Source organism: Motacilla alba, chromosome 2 (genome assembly GCF_015832195.1).
Source record: "Motacilla alba alba isolate MOTALB_02 chromosome 2, Motacilla_alba_V1.0_pri, whole genome shotgun sequence".
Lineage (NCBI taxonomy): Eukaryota > Metazoa > Chordata > Aves > Passeriformes > Motacillidae > Motacilla > Motacilla alba.
Genome location: NC_052017.1, coordinates 90,280,372 through 90,295,806, shown reverse-complemented (window position 1 = coordinate 90,295,806; position 15,435 = coordinate 90,280,372). Strand labels below are relative to the sequence as shown.

The 15,435-nt window shown below is 35.4% G+C and overlaps 1 protein-coding gene across 6 annotated transcripts in view; it reads right to left on the bottom strand.

Moving 5' to 3' along the window:
• Positions 1 to 15,435, bottom strand: part of GABBR2 (gamma-aminobutyric acid type B receptor subunit 2) — a 456,379-nt gene that overhangs the window by 225,291 nt on the left and 215,653 nt on the right. For all 6 annotated transcript variants that reach the window (XM_038127756.1, XM_038127754.1, XM_038127759.1 and 3 more), the window contains 3 exons: positions 11,423 to 11,488; positions 5,889 to 6,080; positions 4,529 to 4,765 (listed from right to left, as the gene is read on the bottom strand). In XM_038127756.1, the coding sequence (XP_037983684.1) occupies positions 4,529 to 4,765; positions 5,889 to 6,080; positions 11,423 to 11,488 (495 nt within the window). The remainder of the gene's footprint in view (positions 1 to 4,528; positions 4,766 to 5,888; positions 6,081 to 11,422; positions 11,489 to 15,435) is intronic.

Sequence of the window (15,435 nt, the reverse complement as noted above, 5' to 3'; positions counted from 1 at the left end):
AGGGGATGTGGTGATGGAATAAGGGTAAATGGATTCCAACAGAAAGAGGACAGATTTAAATTAGATATTAGGATGAAATTCTTTACTGTGCAGGTGCTGAGGAACTGTAACAGGTTGCCCAAAGACATCATGGATGCCCTATCCCTCAAAGTGTTCAAGGCCCAGTTGGATGAGGCTCTGAGAGGCGCTGGAACTAGATGGACTTTAAGGTCCCTTCCAACCTAAACCATTCTACGATATCTTTCCAAGTATAACCAACATTTTTTTGGTTACAAATATAAATGTTGCCGTAATTGTAAGTTACTGTGTAGTCATCCATAGTCTCTACAAAGAGAAGAAAAAGGAGAAAAAATGACTAAAACAAAATCCATCTATTCTCTAGACAGATTTTGATTCAGTATACACTAAATATTATTTCGTATACTGAGAAGACAGCACTAATTCTTCACTGATTATAAAGCCTCCAAGCTATATTATGGTAGCATTGCACAAAATAAAGTTTGACTTTTCTTCTTTTTTTTTTTTTTTAATTATCCCTTAGACAAACAGTCTTGCTTTAGGAGAATAATTCTGACTCTCTGGAAAATTCTCCTCAGCTTTCACACATACATGATGAACATGGTATAGGCAGAATGCTGAAAAATGCTATAGGATTGAAATGCATATTTAGACATTTCCCAGACATATATTTTTTCCCATCACTTTATCACTCTGATAAAGTACTGATTCAAAGCAGTAACAGTTCAACAGAGACTTCAATTATCCTGCAAATCTAAATTACTTCCAGTGCCTCTACCAACTACATCAGGGAACTCCTCAGACAACTAAACTATGTCCAAAAAAACTGTGCAAAAACTACTTTTCTTCCATTATCTGACATTCAAGTAATCAGAAAGAATGTGTACTATTTTAGAAGAGGAATATATTTAGCAAGGAAACAGGACCTGGCACTTTATAAATCACAAGGGTAGTGTAGCATTCAGTTTCTACAAATGTCTCTATCTCGATTAAGAAAAGTGGAAAAAAAGTTCAAAATCCTTTTTTTTTTTAAAATTTTAATTTCAGCAACTTTCTCATTTGTAACCAATCAAGTGCTCTAATAACTAAGGAAATTAGAAAAATACACACCATGAAAGCCAAGCTATCCCCAAATCAAAAGCACTCCTGTCCTGAAAGCTGGTCATTACAGAGGGGCCCTTCTAAGCATGAAATGCCTTATTCAATTGGAAAATGGCCAACACCAGTGAATCTGAATGTCCTCCAGAATCAGGACATTCAGATTAACAAAACTATAGGAAGATCCCTGCAGGTTTTGTTTTGCATTTCTCATCACAAAATCCTGTTCCACCTGTAAAACAGTATCCAGTTTATCTTTTAAAAAGTGTAGCAGATAGCTGTATAACTCTTTTCTGATAAAACACCAAATTTATACTTGCCTGCTCTGTATTCAGAATATACAAGAAATTTATGAGGTAATCAACATGATTATAAGTCTGATAAGTATGAAGGCAAAATAACAGAAGGAATCAATTTACTAAGGAAAAAAAATCCAGAAAGAGAGCAGAACCCTCAGGAATATTTAAGGAATATCCATAATTTCCCTTCCAATAGATTTCTGACAGCAGAATTAGAATAACATTTTTTACTGATTTTCTGATGCATAAAAATAGGATTTGTCTTGTCAAGTCTCTGGGCAATAGCCTTATCTATTTTCTAAATACTGTCTCCTCGAAAATTTTTAAAAATTTAAAAAAATGTAAAAGAACATAAAGTTGAAAGAATAATATTCCATACAATTAGGAACCAGCCCACTTCATCCCAAGTCTTCCAAATTGTTTAAAAAATTCCACAACCCCCTCCCCACTCAATGTTGTTGCCTTTTATAAATAATTTCAAAGAAAATGAAAACTGGGTAAAGGGATTTATTATTTATGGCATGACAGTGTTTCTGATATCATATTTACAGAAAGCATAGAGAAAGCTACTTAGTAGATTTTCCCGTTTTAGATTCTTGTCTACAGCTTCTTGTTCATCTTTTCTAATCTAACAAATAACAGTACAGTTTATTATTGGATGAGTCTTTGAATATTGATAAGATTTAGTCCTCCCTTTTGTTTCTTCTTTTTTTCCAAAAAACATTTTTTATTTGGCACAGATATGAATCAAGGAATGTCCCTTTCTTGATTAGAATACGTTTTTAAAAATAAACTGTAAAAAAATTTATATTAAAATACATATTCTTGGAAAACAATGAAATTAGATTTAGCACTCCAAGACTTAAAACTCATATTCCAGTGAAAATTTTAAATTAGGTCACAAATGACAGTAATTTATTAGAATGAAGAATAAAAAGTTTAAAAGCTTTTCTGGTAAAAATCAATCTGCTAGTTCAGCTTCAACTTTCTGAACACTACAATGCAAAATAATTAATATTCATCTAAAACTCTTTTTTCTCCGTGCTTGTCTGAAAAAGTTTGAGCATTGTGTGTTGTAATTATGCCCTAAGAAAATGTAGTTTCTATAGACTTTCTTCTCTCCATATCTATCTCAATAAAATGTTTTTGTGACTTACAGGTATAGGAAACATGATCCTTGCAATTACCTGATTTGGGCTTTGCATTGACATTATGATTTGGTTGAACAATGATAAAGAGAAATATTTTACCAAGGACCTCAGACAGATACTAAATACAGTGAATAATCATGCAGTAATTTGTCTGAAAACCATTATACATGAGACAATAAAGAGAGCTTCCTTCCCTAAAGGAATGCTCGTGAGATTTTGCTGGTGTCTCTGAAACTAGTAAAAAAGAGCTTTCTTTCAATCTTAGATGTTTTGGGTTTGATTTTGTTGGTTTGTTTGTTTGTTTGTGGGGTTTTTTTGTTGTTGGAGAGGAAGCAGTGAAGGGTAATTAAGCAATGCTAATGAAAACTATCAATTTCACCATAACTAGCTGCAAAACTAAACAGAAGGCAAAAAGGATAAGGAAAAAAAAAAAAAAACAAAACAAAAACCAAACCAAAAAGGAACTACACAGCAATATTCAATATTCAATTTCAAGTCCATAGATAGATATTGTACATGGAATAATGAAGGACAAATATAACTGAGTCCCTGCAGAGTCTGGTTCATAGCTGCTACTGTCTGAAAGCTTCATCAAAGATCCAGTCCTACTGTGGATACAATGAATAACAAATTCTTTTGCTGAAACTTTTAGTCTTATTCACTGTAAAAAGAAAGCAAAATTCATATTGCACAAGCAACTAGATACTAATATTGTCTTGCCATATGGTTGGTTTTTACTTAGAAATTCTGAATTAGTTTCAGTTGTGTGTACCTCATCACAGAAAGCTTTTTCAGCAATTAACAAGGACACCAAAAGGTTGAGCCTTTACACCTTGTTGATGCATTTGTGCAGGCATTTCCTCATTGAACCCGTTTCTGTCATGTATGATAACCATAGTTCTGCTACTTCAACGTGTTTAGATGTTAATTGATATCCGAGACAGTTTTTTCTAACATGGAGACAGGATTTCATCAGCTCCCTCCCACCTTCTCCATGCTCTTGCTGCAAGGAGATGCCCCTCTGTGCATCACTGAAACACACTTTTCTTCAAACACTCTTTTCCTTATCTAGCCATATTGCAGACCAAGCACATCGGAACAAAGCATGTACCAGTAGGTTCCTTGCTGCAGATATTGGAAATTCCAAAGACCATTTTCCCTGAAATGGAGTCTGCTCGTCTCTCTTGGTGAGCTCTGCAGACTCCTGAATACATATGCACCACTAATTTCCAACTGTGTTGCCTCAGATACAATCAAAAAACTAAGAAGTTTTAAGACCACACTCCTATCGCCTGTTTTACTCTGCTAAAAAGCAAAAGAAATGTAAACAGTTTAAAAAAACCAAAAAAAACAAAAACAAAAAACCCTAAGGGTTTGCAATTGTACAATTGAAATGAGAATGAAGATACTATTGTATAGGAACAGTTCTTAAGGCAATGTGAGTATGCTTTGTACTTAACTGTGAAAAAATACAAATTATAAATAAATTTCAATCACAACTGAAGCATGTTGCAAGAATATCTAGAATGTACAGCGCTGGAGTTAGAGACAGTGTACTATAGCCTATTACCAAACCTAAATGATGGAGAGAAATATGTATTTTCAGATCACATTCCAACTGCTCCTTAACTGCTAACACAGTTGCTTAAAAAGTCACTGCAGCTTGCAAAACTTGTGGTTCCCTTGAAACCACTCTGATTTGTTAATTCAGATGACATTCATGCTTTAAAATCTGATAACTGAGGAATTGTACAGTGTCATCCCTTGGCATCTGAAGACAGGTAATGAGCAAGACTGTCAAGGCATTAATATTTAATATAAAGTGGAACTGGAAGCTCTTCAGATAGAAGAAATAAACAACTTTGTTTCTTTTTCAAGCATACTTAATATTTAATATTGTTTCAATTACTGACACAAAATCACAAGCCTCCGGCATCCCACAATCATCTGATGAGGACTTACCGTTACTCCAAAGAACCTGGTTTCATTCATAGCATTCAGAAAAATGTTGCCAAGTTTTTGATTTGAGTAGTTAAAATCTTCAATTTTTTGGTGCTTGTTGGTGGAATTCAGGTGTTTCATTGCCCGCTGTAGGGTGCTGGCAATCACCCATATTCCATCATAGGCATAACCATGAAACTTGCTGGATTGCCCATCACCACGTCTAGCGTTGTATTCCTTTTCATACTGCTGTGGAGTCTGCAGAGAAGATAAAATTCAGTTTTACCTCAATACATAACATTTTACAGACTTGAATCTAAATCAACACCTCAAACTGCACCCTCCAATTTAGAGGTGTGCATAACTAATACAGAAAGGGACTCCAAAAAAAAATTATGAAAGAAAATAAAATTCAAGGAACACGTATTGCCTGATTTAAAAACTGCTGGTGAGATTGGGAAACAGAACTAGGAGATAGAGATACTGAAAACAGTTGCATTGCCTTACTGTATAAATGACAACCTGCTTTATTTTACTTTTGTACAAAAGGCTCCAGTTCAACCAAAACTTACACTGGTGAACCATAATACTAGAACAGGGAATGAGTCTCTATCCCTGCAAATTAGTGGTGTGACTACACTTTACAGGGTAACACAAATCAAATCACTTTTACTTGAGCAACCGTTTGCTCAATATGAAATTTTGAGTGGATATTTATCCATATTTTACAAGTTCACTATGTTCTGGATGGTGTGCTGTCATATGATGAGCTATCCTTCAGTAAAGTTGTCTTTCATGCTCACTCAGCAAGGCATGAAAGGCAGATGGAAAAAAAAGATGAAAAGCAGCAAAATCAGGCATGTTTATTCATTGGTTTGTATGGATTTGTTCTGTGATAAAATTTTATGTGTTTTATGGAAAAAACACATATTTTTATGTTTAGAACAAGCCTCACCTCCTGCTCCCTAGTTCTGAGAGACACAAATCATCATTCAAATTGGCCACTTGCAGAACAGGTTTAAATATAAGAGTTTTCTGTTTCTGTGCTTAACTATTTAACTTGAAGTGACACAGCACATGATACTAAAGACTGCAATTTGAACTTTAATGTACATTTAACTACAATGTTCATACTGTGGGAAGAGGACAGATTTGAAGCAAGGGACTTCACTGCTTTTCTACCCTGTAGAGAATTAGATTTGATTTTGAAATATTTTAAAATTGCAAACTAGTGGAAAGTAGTGAAACTAACTGTGATGACTTCCAGGTCTCTTGGTAGAAGAACCCTTTAGCTTCACCTCCCTCCTTGGTGCTTTACTGTGCCAATCCAGCAGTGAGAGAACTGATGGTGTAATAAAATAGGTGGAAGAGAAATACTAACCCTTCCTGATATAGTCTTATTTGTTTTTGAGCTGAGAGGCTCAAAATCCACTCCAATATAACCTTCCATGGCTGCAAGAAGATTTTTGATGAGACACTGTGAGGAATTAATCCATGCTTCCCACCAAAGATTTTCATACCACCCTGGAATAATCCACTGATATTTGCTGCCATACATTTCTTCATCATAAGCCTGCAAATAAGAAAAACAGAAAAGATAATGGACATTGTAATAGAGGCATTGAACATAAAACCAATTGCTTTTGGTTAATTTTTTTAAATATTAATGAAATGATGATAGTTGGGGTACAGAAGTATTTTAAACAGCTTAAAATAATTATTTGCTAATAATTTTTTTTGAAGACTCCTGACTTTAGAATTCAGGACATGAGAATTTACTAAACCCTGTTTTTCTTTTAGTGGATCATTTCTTAAAAAGCAGAAAAATGAAACTGTATTCTAGAACTGAGGCAGTTAAAGAGGAACACAAACAGAAGGCACAGCTTTCCACTGGAAGTTCTTTATAACACAACTATTACATGAGTGATAGAACTACCATGCTACCACATTTAAACTAAGTAATTATCACCCTTAAATCAACCTAAGGACTAGATTAACAAGAAAACTTGGATCATAGGCACCATTGAATCACACGTGGCAAATATGAATTAGGTGACTGCTAAAAAGCAGACCACAGTAACATTAAATTAGCAGTTCCTCCTGAGGAGCATGAGTGAATAGTGAATTGGTAAAGCAAAATCTTAATGACTTTTTTTTTTCTCAGCAAGAATTTTCTTCACGTGAAATTCTATATTGTTGGAATACTGAATACAGCCCACTGTAATCCAAGATACTGAGATTATAGTTATCTCCTTTCAATACTTAGCAGGTATATATAACAGGAAACAGAAATACTTTCTTAGTCAGGCACATATGCTGTTGTACCTAAAAGCTGATGTATTCTCAAATATTCTCTTTGATTGGGAAGAGTGTTCTAGGATAAAATTAGCAAATTTTATCTCAGATGTTTCTCACTGTCTTGCAACTAGATATTTTTCTTTTGACATTTCAGTCAGACTCCATTTCAAAACTTCAGGTTTCATGCTTCTTTGGCTCATAATACAGGCAATACTTGAGACAGAAGGCCTAAGATAAAACTTCCAATTTTTAGAAATACATGGTGCAAGCTTAGAGCTCTTAACAGGAAAACTGCTTCATTTTCACAAAAAGTATTACAGAAGGAGGAAATTATAAGAATGCAAACAGGACATATTAGTCATTCTGAAATAACTGTTTTGAAAAGTATCCCAAAGATCGTACAAAAAGCCTATCAGAGAAGTAAAGATCAATAACAGAATATATGAAATAGGAAAACCTCCTAAATATGTTAATACCCAAATTAAAAATGGGCTTTAAATCTGTGAAGTCTATTATAATGGTGCCAGCTCAGTTCATAACAGTATTGTGCACAAAGGAGATTTATTTGGCTCCTGGTTCCAGAAGCTTTTGTTCAGACAAAATCAAATTTCATGCCTTTGTATACAATACTGCTTGAAAGTCCTGTCTGAAACCTGGTGTCTTGCATCTCATATATTACTTATTCCACAATCCACATAAACAGCTTGTCTTTCTCTTGCTTGTTAATTCTGCCCTTCCAGAAACATATCTGCTTCTGTCCTCCTGCCCACCTGCACAGCTATGGAGACATTGTATTCCTGGGCCACCTGAGAGGAAAATAGCAATTCCATCCTGCAGTACTCCCTTCTAAAAGAGTTTGCATTATGCAGTTAGGTCATTCAAGACCTTTCAGTCACTCAGTGTTTTGTATCTGACAGTTTTCGAATCGTGAGGATGCAAACCGACACAGAATAGTGCTTTTAGAGAAGGACAGTCTTACATAGCTTCCCCTGCTCTATAGAGATTAAAGTATCAAATTGTGTGCTGCCAGAAAGTATTGGCTGTGAACTATTCTGAAATTAGAGCTGCTGGAAATTTTCTGTTTGCATAAGCACTTGTACTGTTTCCTGCATAATCTGTGAATGCCCTGGAAAATGAGCTGAAAATTGAAAGTTTCAAAATAGCCAGAAATTTCATCCTGGAAACAAGGGATCATTCCCAACATGGTTGCCTGAAAGACTGGTTACAATTTCACATTTCTGCAACAATCTGGTTTAACAAAACACAAAACAAACACTTTAAGAGCTGTCAGCTCTTCCTTTGAGATATGGTGGAATGACAGGGCTTGAAGGGTAGACTGGGGAAGGCAAAAGTAGGAAGAAAATCAGATCCTCTGAGGCTGAGCACCATGACCATGCAGTCATTTTTCTAGTGACAGCACAGCTGACAGTATTCAGACATTTCAATGTTTGGGTCCCAGAAGTCTTATTGCAAAATAATGGGGTTTCTTTTGCCACCATTTTCTCCCTGTTGATTATGCTAAATGGAAATTATTTTAATGCTTAAAATACACAAGTACTTGAAACACCTGGATCTTTCTTGAACTATTTGAGTGCACACAGACCAATACTTACAGGTTTCAGTTTCTAAGGGGAAGATTTTTTTGGCAGATAAGAGCAAGCTGAAGGAGGTTTGCACATGTTTTGTACCACCAGAACAGTGTAAAGTAGTCATACGTTTTCCTTAATCTTTCTCCCATGCCCGATGTAGAATGCAAAGCCCCGAGTTGCTGTCAAGCAGCCAGGAAACTGTCATGGACAATTTTTGCCCTTGTGAAACTGAATTTTTATTTTTTTCTTTTAAAGCATTTCACTCTCGTTTGAATCCATAAATAAATGCTTTTTTAAACAAAGAGATTCATGTATTTCTTATGTGTAGCAAACAATTATTGGCAATTTGTTGATTGTTGAAGTATTAAGTTTTGACCAAAAGGCCCTAATTTCCATTCCAAGAAAACATCACATTCATCCCACTGAGGTGAAAATTAATTATAAAGCTAAGATTTCCCATAGAACTAAAATTGCTCACTGTTTTTGACACTGGTGATAAATGAACAGCTAAGCTTATTTAAATCCTTGTATGGAAATACCTGCCAACATTCACTTTGGCTTGAACCAGTCCTGTCCTGTTTTTAAAGTTTGCTACTGGATTATACTATCTTTTAGTCCAATTTTTTGGTGTAGATATGGGTGTTGGTTCCTTCTTCCAAATAACAAGGAATAGGAAAAGAGGAAATGATCTGAAGTTGTGCAGTAGAGGTGTTTTAGACTGGATATTAAGGAAGACTTCTTCACTGAAAGAATTATCAGGGACCAGGGAAGAGGTTGAGTCACCATCATAGGAGGCATTCAAAAGACGTGCAGATGAGGCACTTAGGGACATTACTTAGTGGTGGACTTGGCAGTGCTGGATTAATGGCTGGGCTTGATAATCTTAAAGGTCTTTTACAACCTAAATGGTTCTGTGATCTTATATAAACTCCTATGGATGTCCTGAGGAAACCTCACAGAATATGATTGTTGAATCCAGGCAGAAAAGTGAGGCAAACTTTAAAGGTTTCACCACCTACATAAGTCATTATCAAATAATATCTAGGATAAAACCCCAATCAGGAAAATAAAAATTAAAAATAAAAAATCTTGTATAAGTGAAAAAGCATCTTCCTTTAACAAACTCAAAGCCTTTTTCTGACTGACATCAGTAACCCTGCAGAATATAACAAGGAATCACAACTGAAACCTGTCTGAAAATACACCTGGAAAAGAGGAGTTAAAAATTGTCAAATCTAAATTATTGTGCTCTTAGACATATATCTGTAGGAGTGCATGAGTCAACAATATATTTTATGAATAATAACAAGTTTCTGACATATTGTAGGGCATTAATATATAAATGACCTACTTTGAACTGCCCTCTCCTGCATTCAGTCTCCTGCTGAAACTCTCAAATAAGTACATTTAAACAAGCCTAAATGCATGATATTTCAGATTTCTCCAGGCTCCAGAAAAATCCACCTTATTATTTTTGACACTAATGTGCTTCGGAAGCAGCCATCACACTTTAAACCGCTGAGAGTTACGCACATTTCCCATGTTGACACCAAACCGTAGCTACAGAAACCCGCGTCTGGTGCTCATGTGACAGAGACATCCTTTCCCTGGAACCCTTCAGAGGACAGTGATGCAGACTAAAGGACAGCCTGCCTCTCTAAGGAATTCCAAGATTTCTTCAGTGGCCTCACGTGAACATGGATTGGAAGAGAATATTAGAGAAATGCAACTAAAAATTAAGGGCAACTAGAAATGAGGCCAGTCTCTTGCTAATGTTGGATTGGAAGATAATTCTGACCAGGACTCCTCTGCTGGGGAAATGCAGGCCAACCCCAAGAGATTTGAGGAGGATCTGGGCTGCAGATATCCCATTCTTTCTTCCATGAATGAAAAAATAGGAGATTATCTCTGTCAATTCAATTTAAATGGCAGTACAAAAAGATCTACATATAAAGACCTATAAGAGATGAGAAGAATGAAAAATAAAATAATGCTTTCTATTTCCTTTTGGATGAAAACAGATTTTGTTCCTTCCAAATATATTGTACAATCTCCTTTCCAAATTTTGCCACCAACTGGGACAGCTGCTGAGTAAGAGCCAAAATGCATCTGAGACACATGTAGTGCTCAGATTTTGAACTTCTGCCTTTCCTTTCTTTCCAAGTAAAGGGAACTGTCTCACTAAGTGAACACTAAAAAACACCCTTGGAAATTTAGATGCTGTGATTATTGCTTTTCCATTATATTTACTGTGTTCTTGGATTAATCTTACTATTTAGACTAAGAACTCAATACTTAGGACACTAAAATCTTTCTCTTCAGAATTTTTTTCTGGCTGGTACAAGTATAGATCCACATTTTAATCCTGCTACTTTTAATGGCAATAACAGTGGATAAGTTTGCAGCACATTCACAAAAACAAATGGGGAGGATGGGGAATTTTATGTTCGCTAGTCTTACTGTTACGGTTTAAAAAACTTTATTTTTTACCAACTAATATTTGCTTTCATGTAATACATGTAAAATGTACATCAGTCAGATGGAAATGACAACAGTACAATTAGCAACATTTTCAGTAGCAGAAATTATTAGTGTTGCTGAGTTAGGAAGAGGCTTGAATTTCTTATTCTTTAAAGCAAAACATGCCAATCCCATACACACAGACATTATCACCAGAACACAGCTCTTGGACAAGACTGAAATCTTGCAGTTCTCTCTCTATCTGCTGCTACAGATGCAAGTAGTTCCCTGGATCTGATGTGAAGAGCAATGCTCAAGTTCAATTTAGTATTTAATTCCACTAGAGGAAAGTAATGAGAAGTAGCTAGGCATGCAGTCTATGCCTAAATTCCACTGAAGACAAAGTATTTTATTGAAAGAGAAATGGAACTACGCACGTGTAATCTTTCTTTAGGATATAAACCTTCACAGAGCTGAACTCCATGAAGAAATGTTTATGTTCAAGTTACTTTTTTATCAAACACAGCACATTCTTTATTCTGATATGCAATTAAATGTATTTACTTACACAGCAGAAAACTTTCACAGCCATTTCCTCATTAAACTGGCCAAGGATTATCCGAACATCATTACCCTGCAGATGGAATAAAATACAGGGCAGTTAAACTCAGTTGCAGCTTCCAGATACCACTTTAATTGGCCATTCAGATCATGCAGGGAGTTAGCACAGATTACAGCTGCAGACAGAATTAATACAAAACTACTTCATCTTTTATAAGTTCTTCTTTATAAGAACTTCAAGCACCACAAAAGAAAAAAAAAAAAGCTCAGGTGTAGAAAATTATTAGTCTACAGTAGTAATGAGAGTAAAATTGATACTACAGTCAAATATTAGTGTTCAATAACACTAAAATATCAAATATTATTTCGCTTCCTTGCAATATTTCTACTACAATTTTGCATATTAGAACCAGTTGAAGACATAAACTTATCACAGTCTGCATGAAATACAACTGTAAAATTATGAAACAAGATTTGTGAGATCAAATGCCTTGATATTACACCTGCTTTAGTAATTTTTGAAGATTTTACTCATACAATATCTTCTCTACAGTCACTCAACACATTGTCAACTCCGTCTCTACTCCCTCCCACCTCCACACATTAAAAAAAAATCATCACAGTTAAAGAACCTATGATGAAATCCGAAGACAATTTTACTTTCATACTTAGAAACATATTAAAGAGAGTCTTCCTAAATTGAGGAGCATATGCAGGAAAATATTTCTCTAGGAACAGGACTAACCTCTTCCTAACATGAAAAATTACTTCTAATATCCATAAAACACACTTTTATGGTTTCACATTACCTTTTCTTTCACACAAAGGCAGAGTTCTCTGCAAAAGCTTGAGCAAATCAAATTTTTCATTTCTTTCATATAAGACCTGTTTAGAATTACTAATAGCTCTTTCCCACTCCAAGGAAAAAACAAACATATGTTTCGGTACGATTTTCAGTGGCAAAAAACATTTAAGTTTTAATTAAATCAATTTGTCAAAGATTTTTGGCTCAGATTATTTCACTGTTTATTTCTTGTTCAGCAGAAGAAAATATGATGGACAGTGCAGTAAGATATTAGAATGCCTCTGTAATTAAATGCATGAAAACAGTATCACTCTTAGCATGGTTTAAATCAGAAATAATGTAATGTGCTTTGCTCATTCTGAACCTGTGCATTTTCAGTAAGCCTGCTTCTCTTCATTTTTATATTTAGCCACAAACTGATAAAGTAATGTAAATCTTTTTCAAGTGGATTAGATTATTTATAAACAAATTTAACAAGGTTACATGAAACTAAACAAACAAATTACACAAATTACAGCAATGGTATTACAGGTTTTGTAAGGACAATAAATAGATTTAGGAATTATGCTCAGAAAAACCCCACCTCATGTACTATTTCTTTTTTCACATTTTAAAAATAATTTAGTTATTCTTGGAACCTCAGCTCTGAGTCACTTGACTGCTCTGAACATAAAAATGCAGACTTAATATTTGAAAAAAAGAGTAGCAGAGTTTGATTAAAAATAAATTGCACAGCACCTAATAATTAAAATTGAAGAAATTTCTTTCCATTTTATAACATGATGAGAACCAATTAAAAGAGCAAACAAACAAACAAAATATGTAAACTGTGTGGCTTCATAAGTAATAATCCCAGAGTGCACATGCAGCAATGCTGCCCACTGGCTGTGTGACAACATTCAGACTGAAGTCACAGTGCCTGTGGTGTGTGCTTTCACACCATGAGACATTGCTTCCACCTGATTATCACATAATTTAGTATGCAGTCGCGTAATCAAAGAATTGTGTGTCAGAAACACATGCAATTTAGGAGCTAATTTAGGAAAGTCTGTGCAACAGCTCTTCCTCTTTCATGCATAGCATCTTCCTCTGTGCAATGACACACTCCTCAGCCAGCCTCTTCCTCCTGAACTCCACTTTTTGCATTCCCTTCCACATTTTCCCCAAATTTGCTCTTGAAGAATTGCATTCAAAATTGCAAACCAGCCCAGATCCACTGGATGCCAGGCTTGGGTGTGCTGGCTCCATCTCACATAAGAGACACTGAAGCTTCAAATTCATGCAACTGCACATAGCTCAAGTCCTTGCAGAGGTTTTATCTACACAGACAACGAAGTCTGCACCAAAGTGTATCAGAGCTGGGTTCATGTCAGTGCTCGTGGGTCAAAGTCCACATTACAGACTGATGCAAAGAGATACATCAGATGCCTGTTGGGCAAAACTTTTTTATGCCTTCATTCATACTGTTAACTGACTATAAACCAGCATGATTTCTTTGCAAGGATATACTATTCCTTTACTCAAACCCTTGTAGAATGATGCAAGTTAACACAGTGGAACTTCCTCATAGGGATCAAAGAAATCACCCACTGGATCCCAACAAGTGTCAAGTCTCTTTTTCAGAGAGCTGTAAATTGCTTGCATGGAGCTAAAACATATTTGGCAGAAGAGGTTTTAATTCATGGAACTAGGCAGGTGATCTACAAGATGATTAAAAACCTCCCGGGGGAAGGCAACTCCCAAAACTGCACTTACATAAAAAGACCAATGTTTAGACTGTTTGCCAGATGGTGAGCTGTCATATTTACTCTTCCCAGAGATTACAGTAGCAATATCAGCATTTAAGCTTTGCCCCTCAGTAAGAAATACATATGTTCCCATATGGACTGAAGTTCAAACAATAAAATGAAGAACAGTTACATTTCATTTACCCACAGTTGTGGCAAACCCTGCATAAAAAATGTTTTATCAATTAAGACTATAGCACAGCCTCAAAAAATAATGACTCTTCTTCTCCTTTCTTTCTTTCTTTCACATAGGTGAGGATATTATTCAGGTACTAATAATAAAATGTCTTTGGTAGCACCAGGAGCTGAGTAATATAAACCCTGAAGAGAGTGAGGATCAACACGTCTAAGATGCTCTGCTGAAGGATGAAGAACGACTTGTGTCCTTCACTGCCATTTCCAACAGCCTCAGACACAAGACACTCTTTAGCCTTTTCAGAGTTTTTGAGTGATGCACATTATGCTGAAATAGGCAGCTATTTTTTTTTCAGCCTTCAGAGCTTCCCTTCTTTGATCAGATTTTAATCTGTCTCATTTCTAATGAATAACACCACAATGTTGTATTATACAGCTTTTCAGAGAAGGATTGCTACAATATCTCATCTGCCAGGAAAAGTCAACGTCTTGGCAGGCTCTTTATGAGATACCTAAATTGAATAGCTCAGATACTCTGTCTTATTCTCTATCACATATCTGACAGTCAAGAGGTTATCAATAAATCGACAAAATCCTGGGTAACTTTGACAAAAGAGGTGGCCACATGTTCTGCCTTCTAAATGCTTGCATGTCCACTTGAAGAACTGGAGATAAACCTCTGACCTTAGCTATGGAATCACTGATGGTGAAGGTGAACTGGAGGACATTGACTCCCACCATCATTCCATGATGGCAATTCTTTTGTCCTACATGCAAGCCACGAAAAAGTTGGAAACAGAAGCATTATGGCTCTTACAATTTGTCTGCACATGCTTAGAATTTTCAAGCATTAATATGGATGTACACATCCATCCCTTTCTCTGAAAACAAAAATGAGTTTCAAAAGATATCCCTAAGCTTAAATTTACCTTTTAACTGTGCAGTCAATGCAGTAGAAACTAAGGTGTTACCAAGATAAATATACAATATAAAGGTATATTTCTGCAAATCATACCAGATGTTGCTATTTTTCATTCCACAATCATCAATTTAATTAATTTAAATGTGTTTGTGAAAATGAGAGGTATTTCAGGTAAGCAGATAGCAGTTTACCTTAGATGTGAGGTTTACATGTTGAAGAAAGGAATGAACATTATTAGAATTGTTTAGCTAAATTCTGTGTCAAACACATACCTAACGACAACTAACTTATATTTCTATCAAGAGCAAGCATTTTCTGGATAATTGCTAATATATTATTTTACTAATTTGTTTTGAAGAAGAAATCAAAAG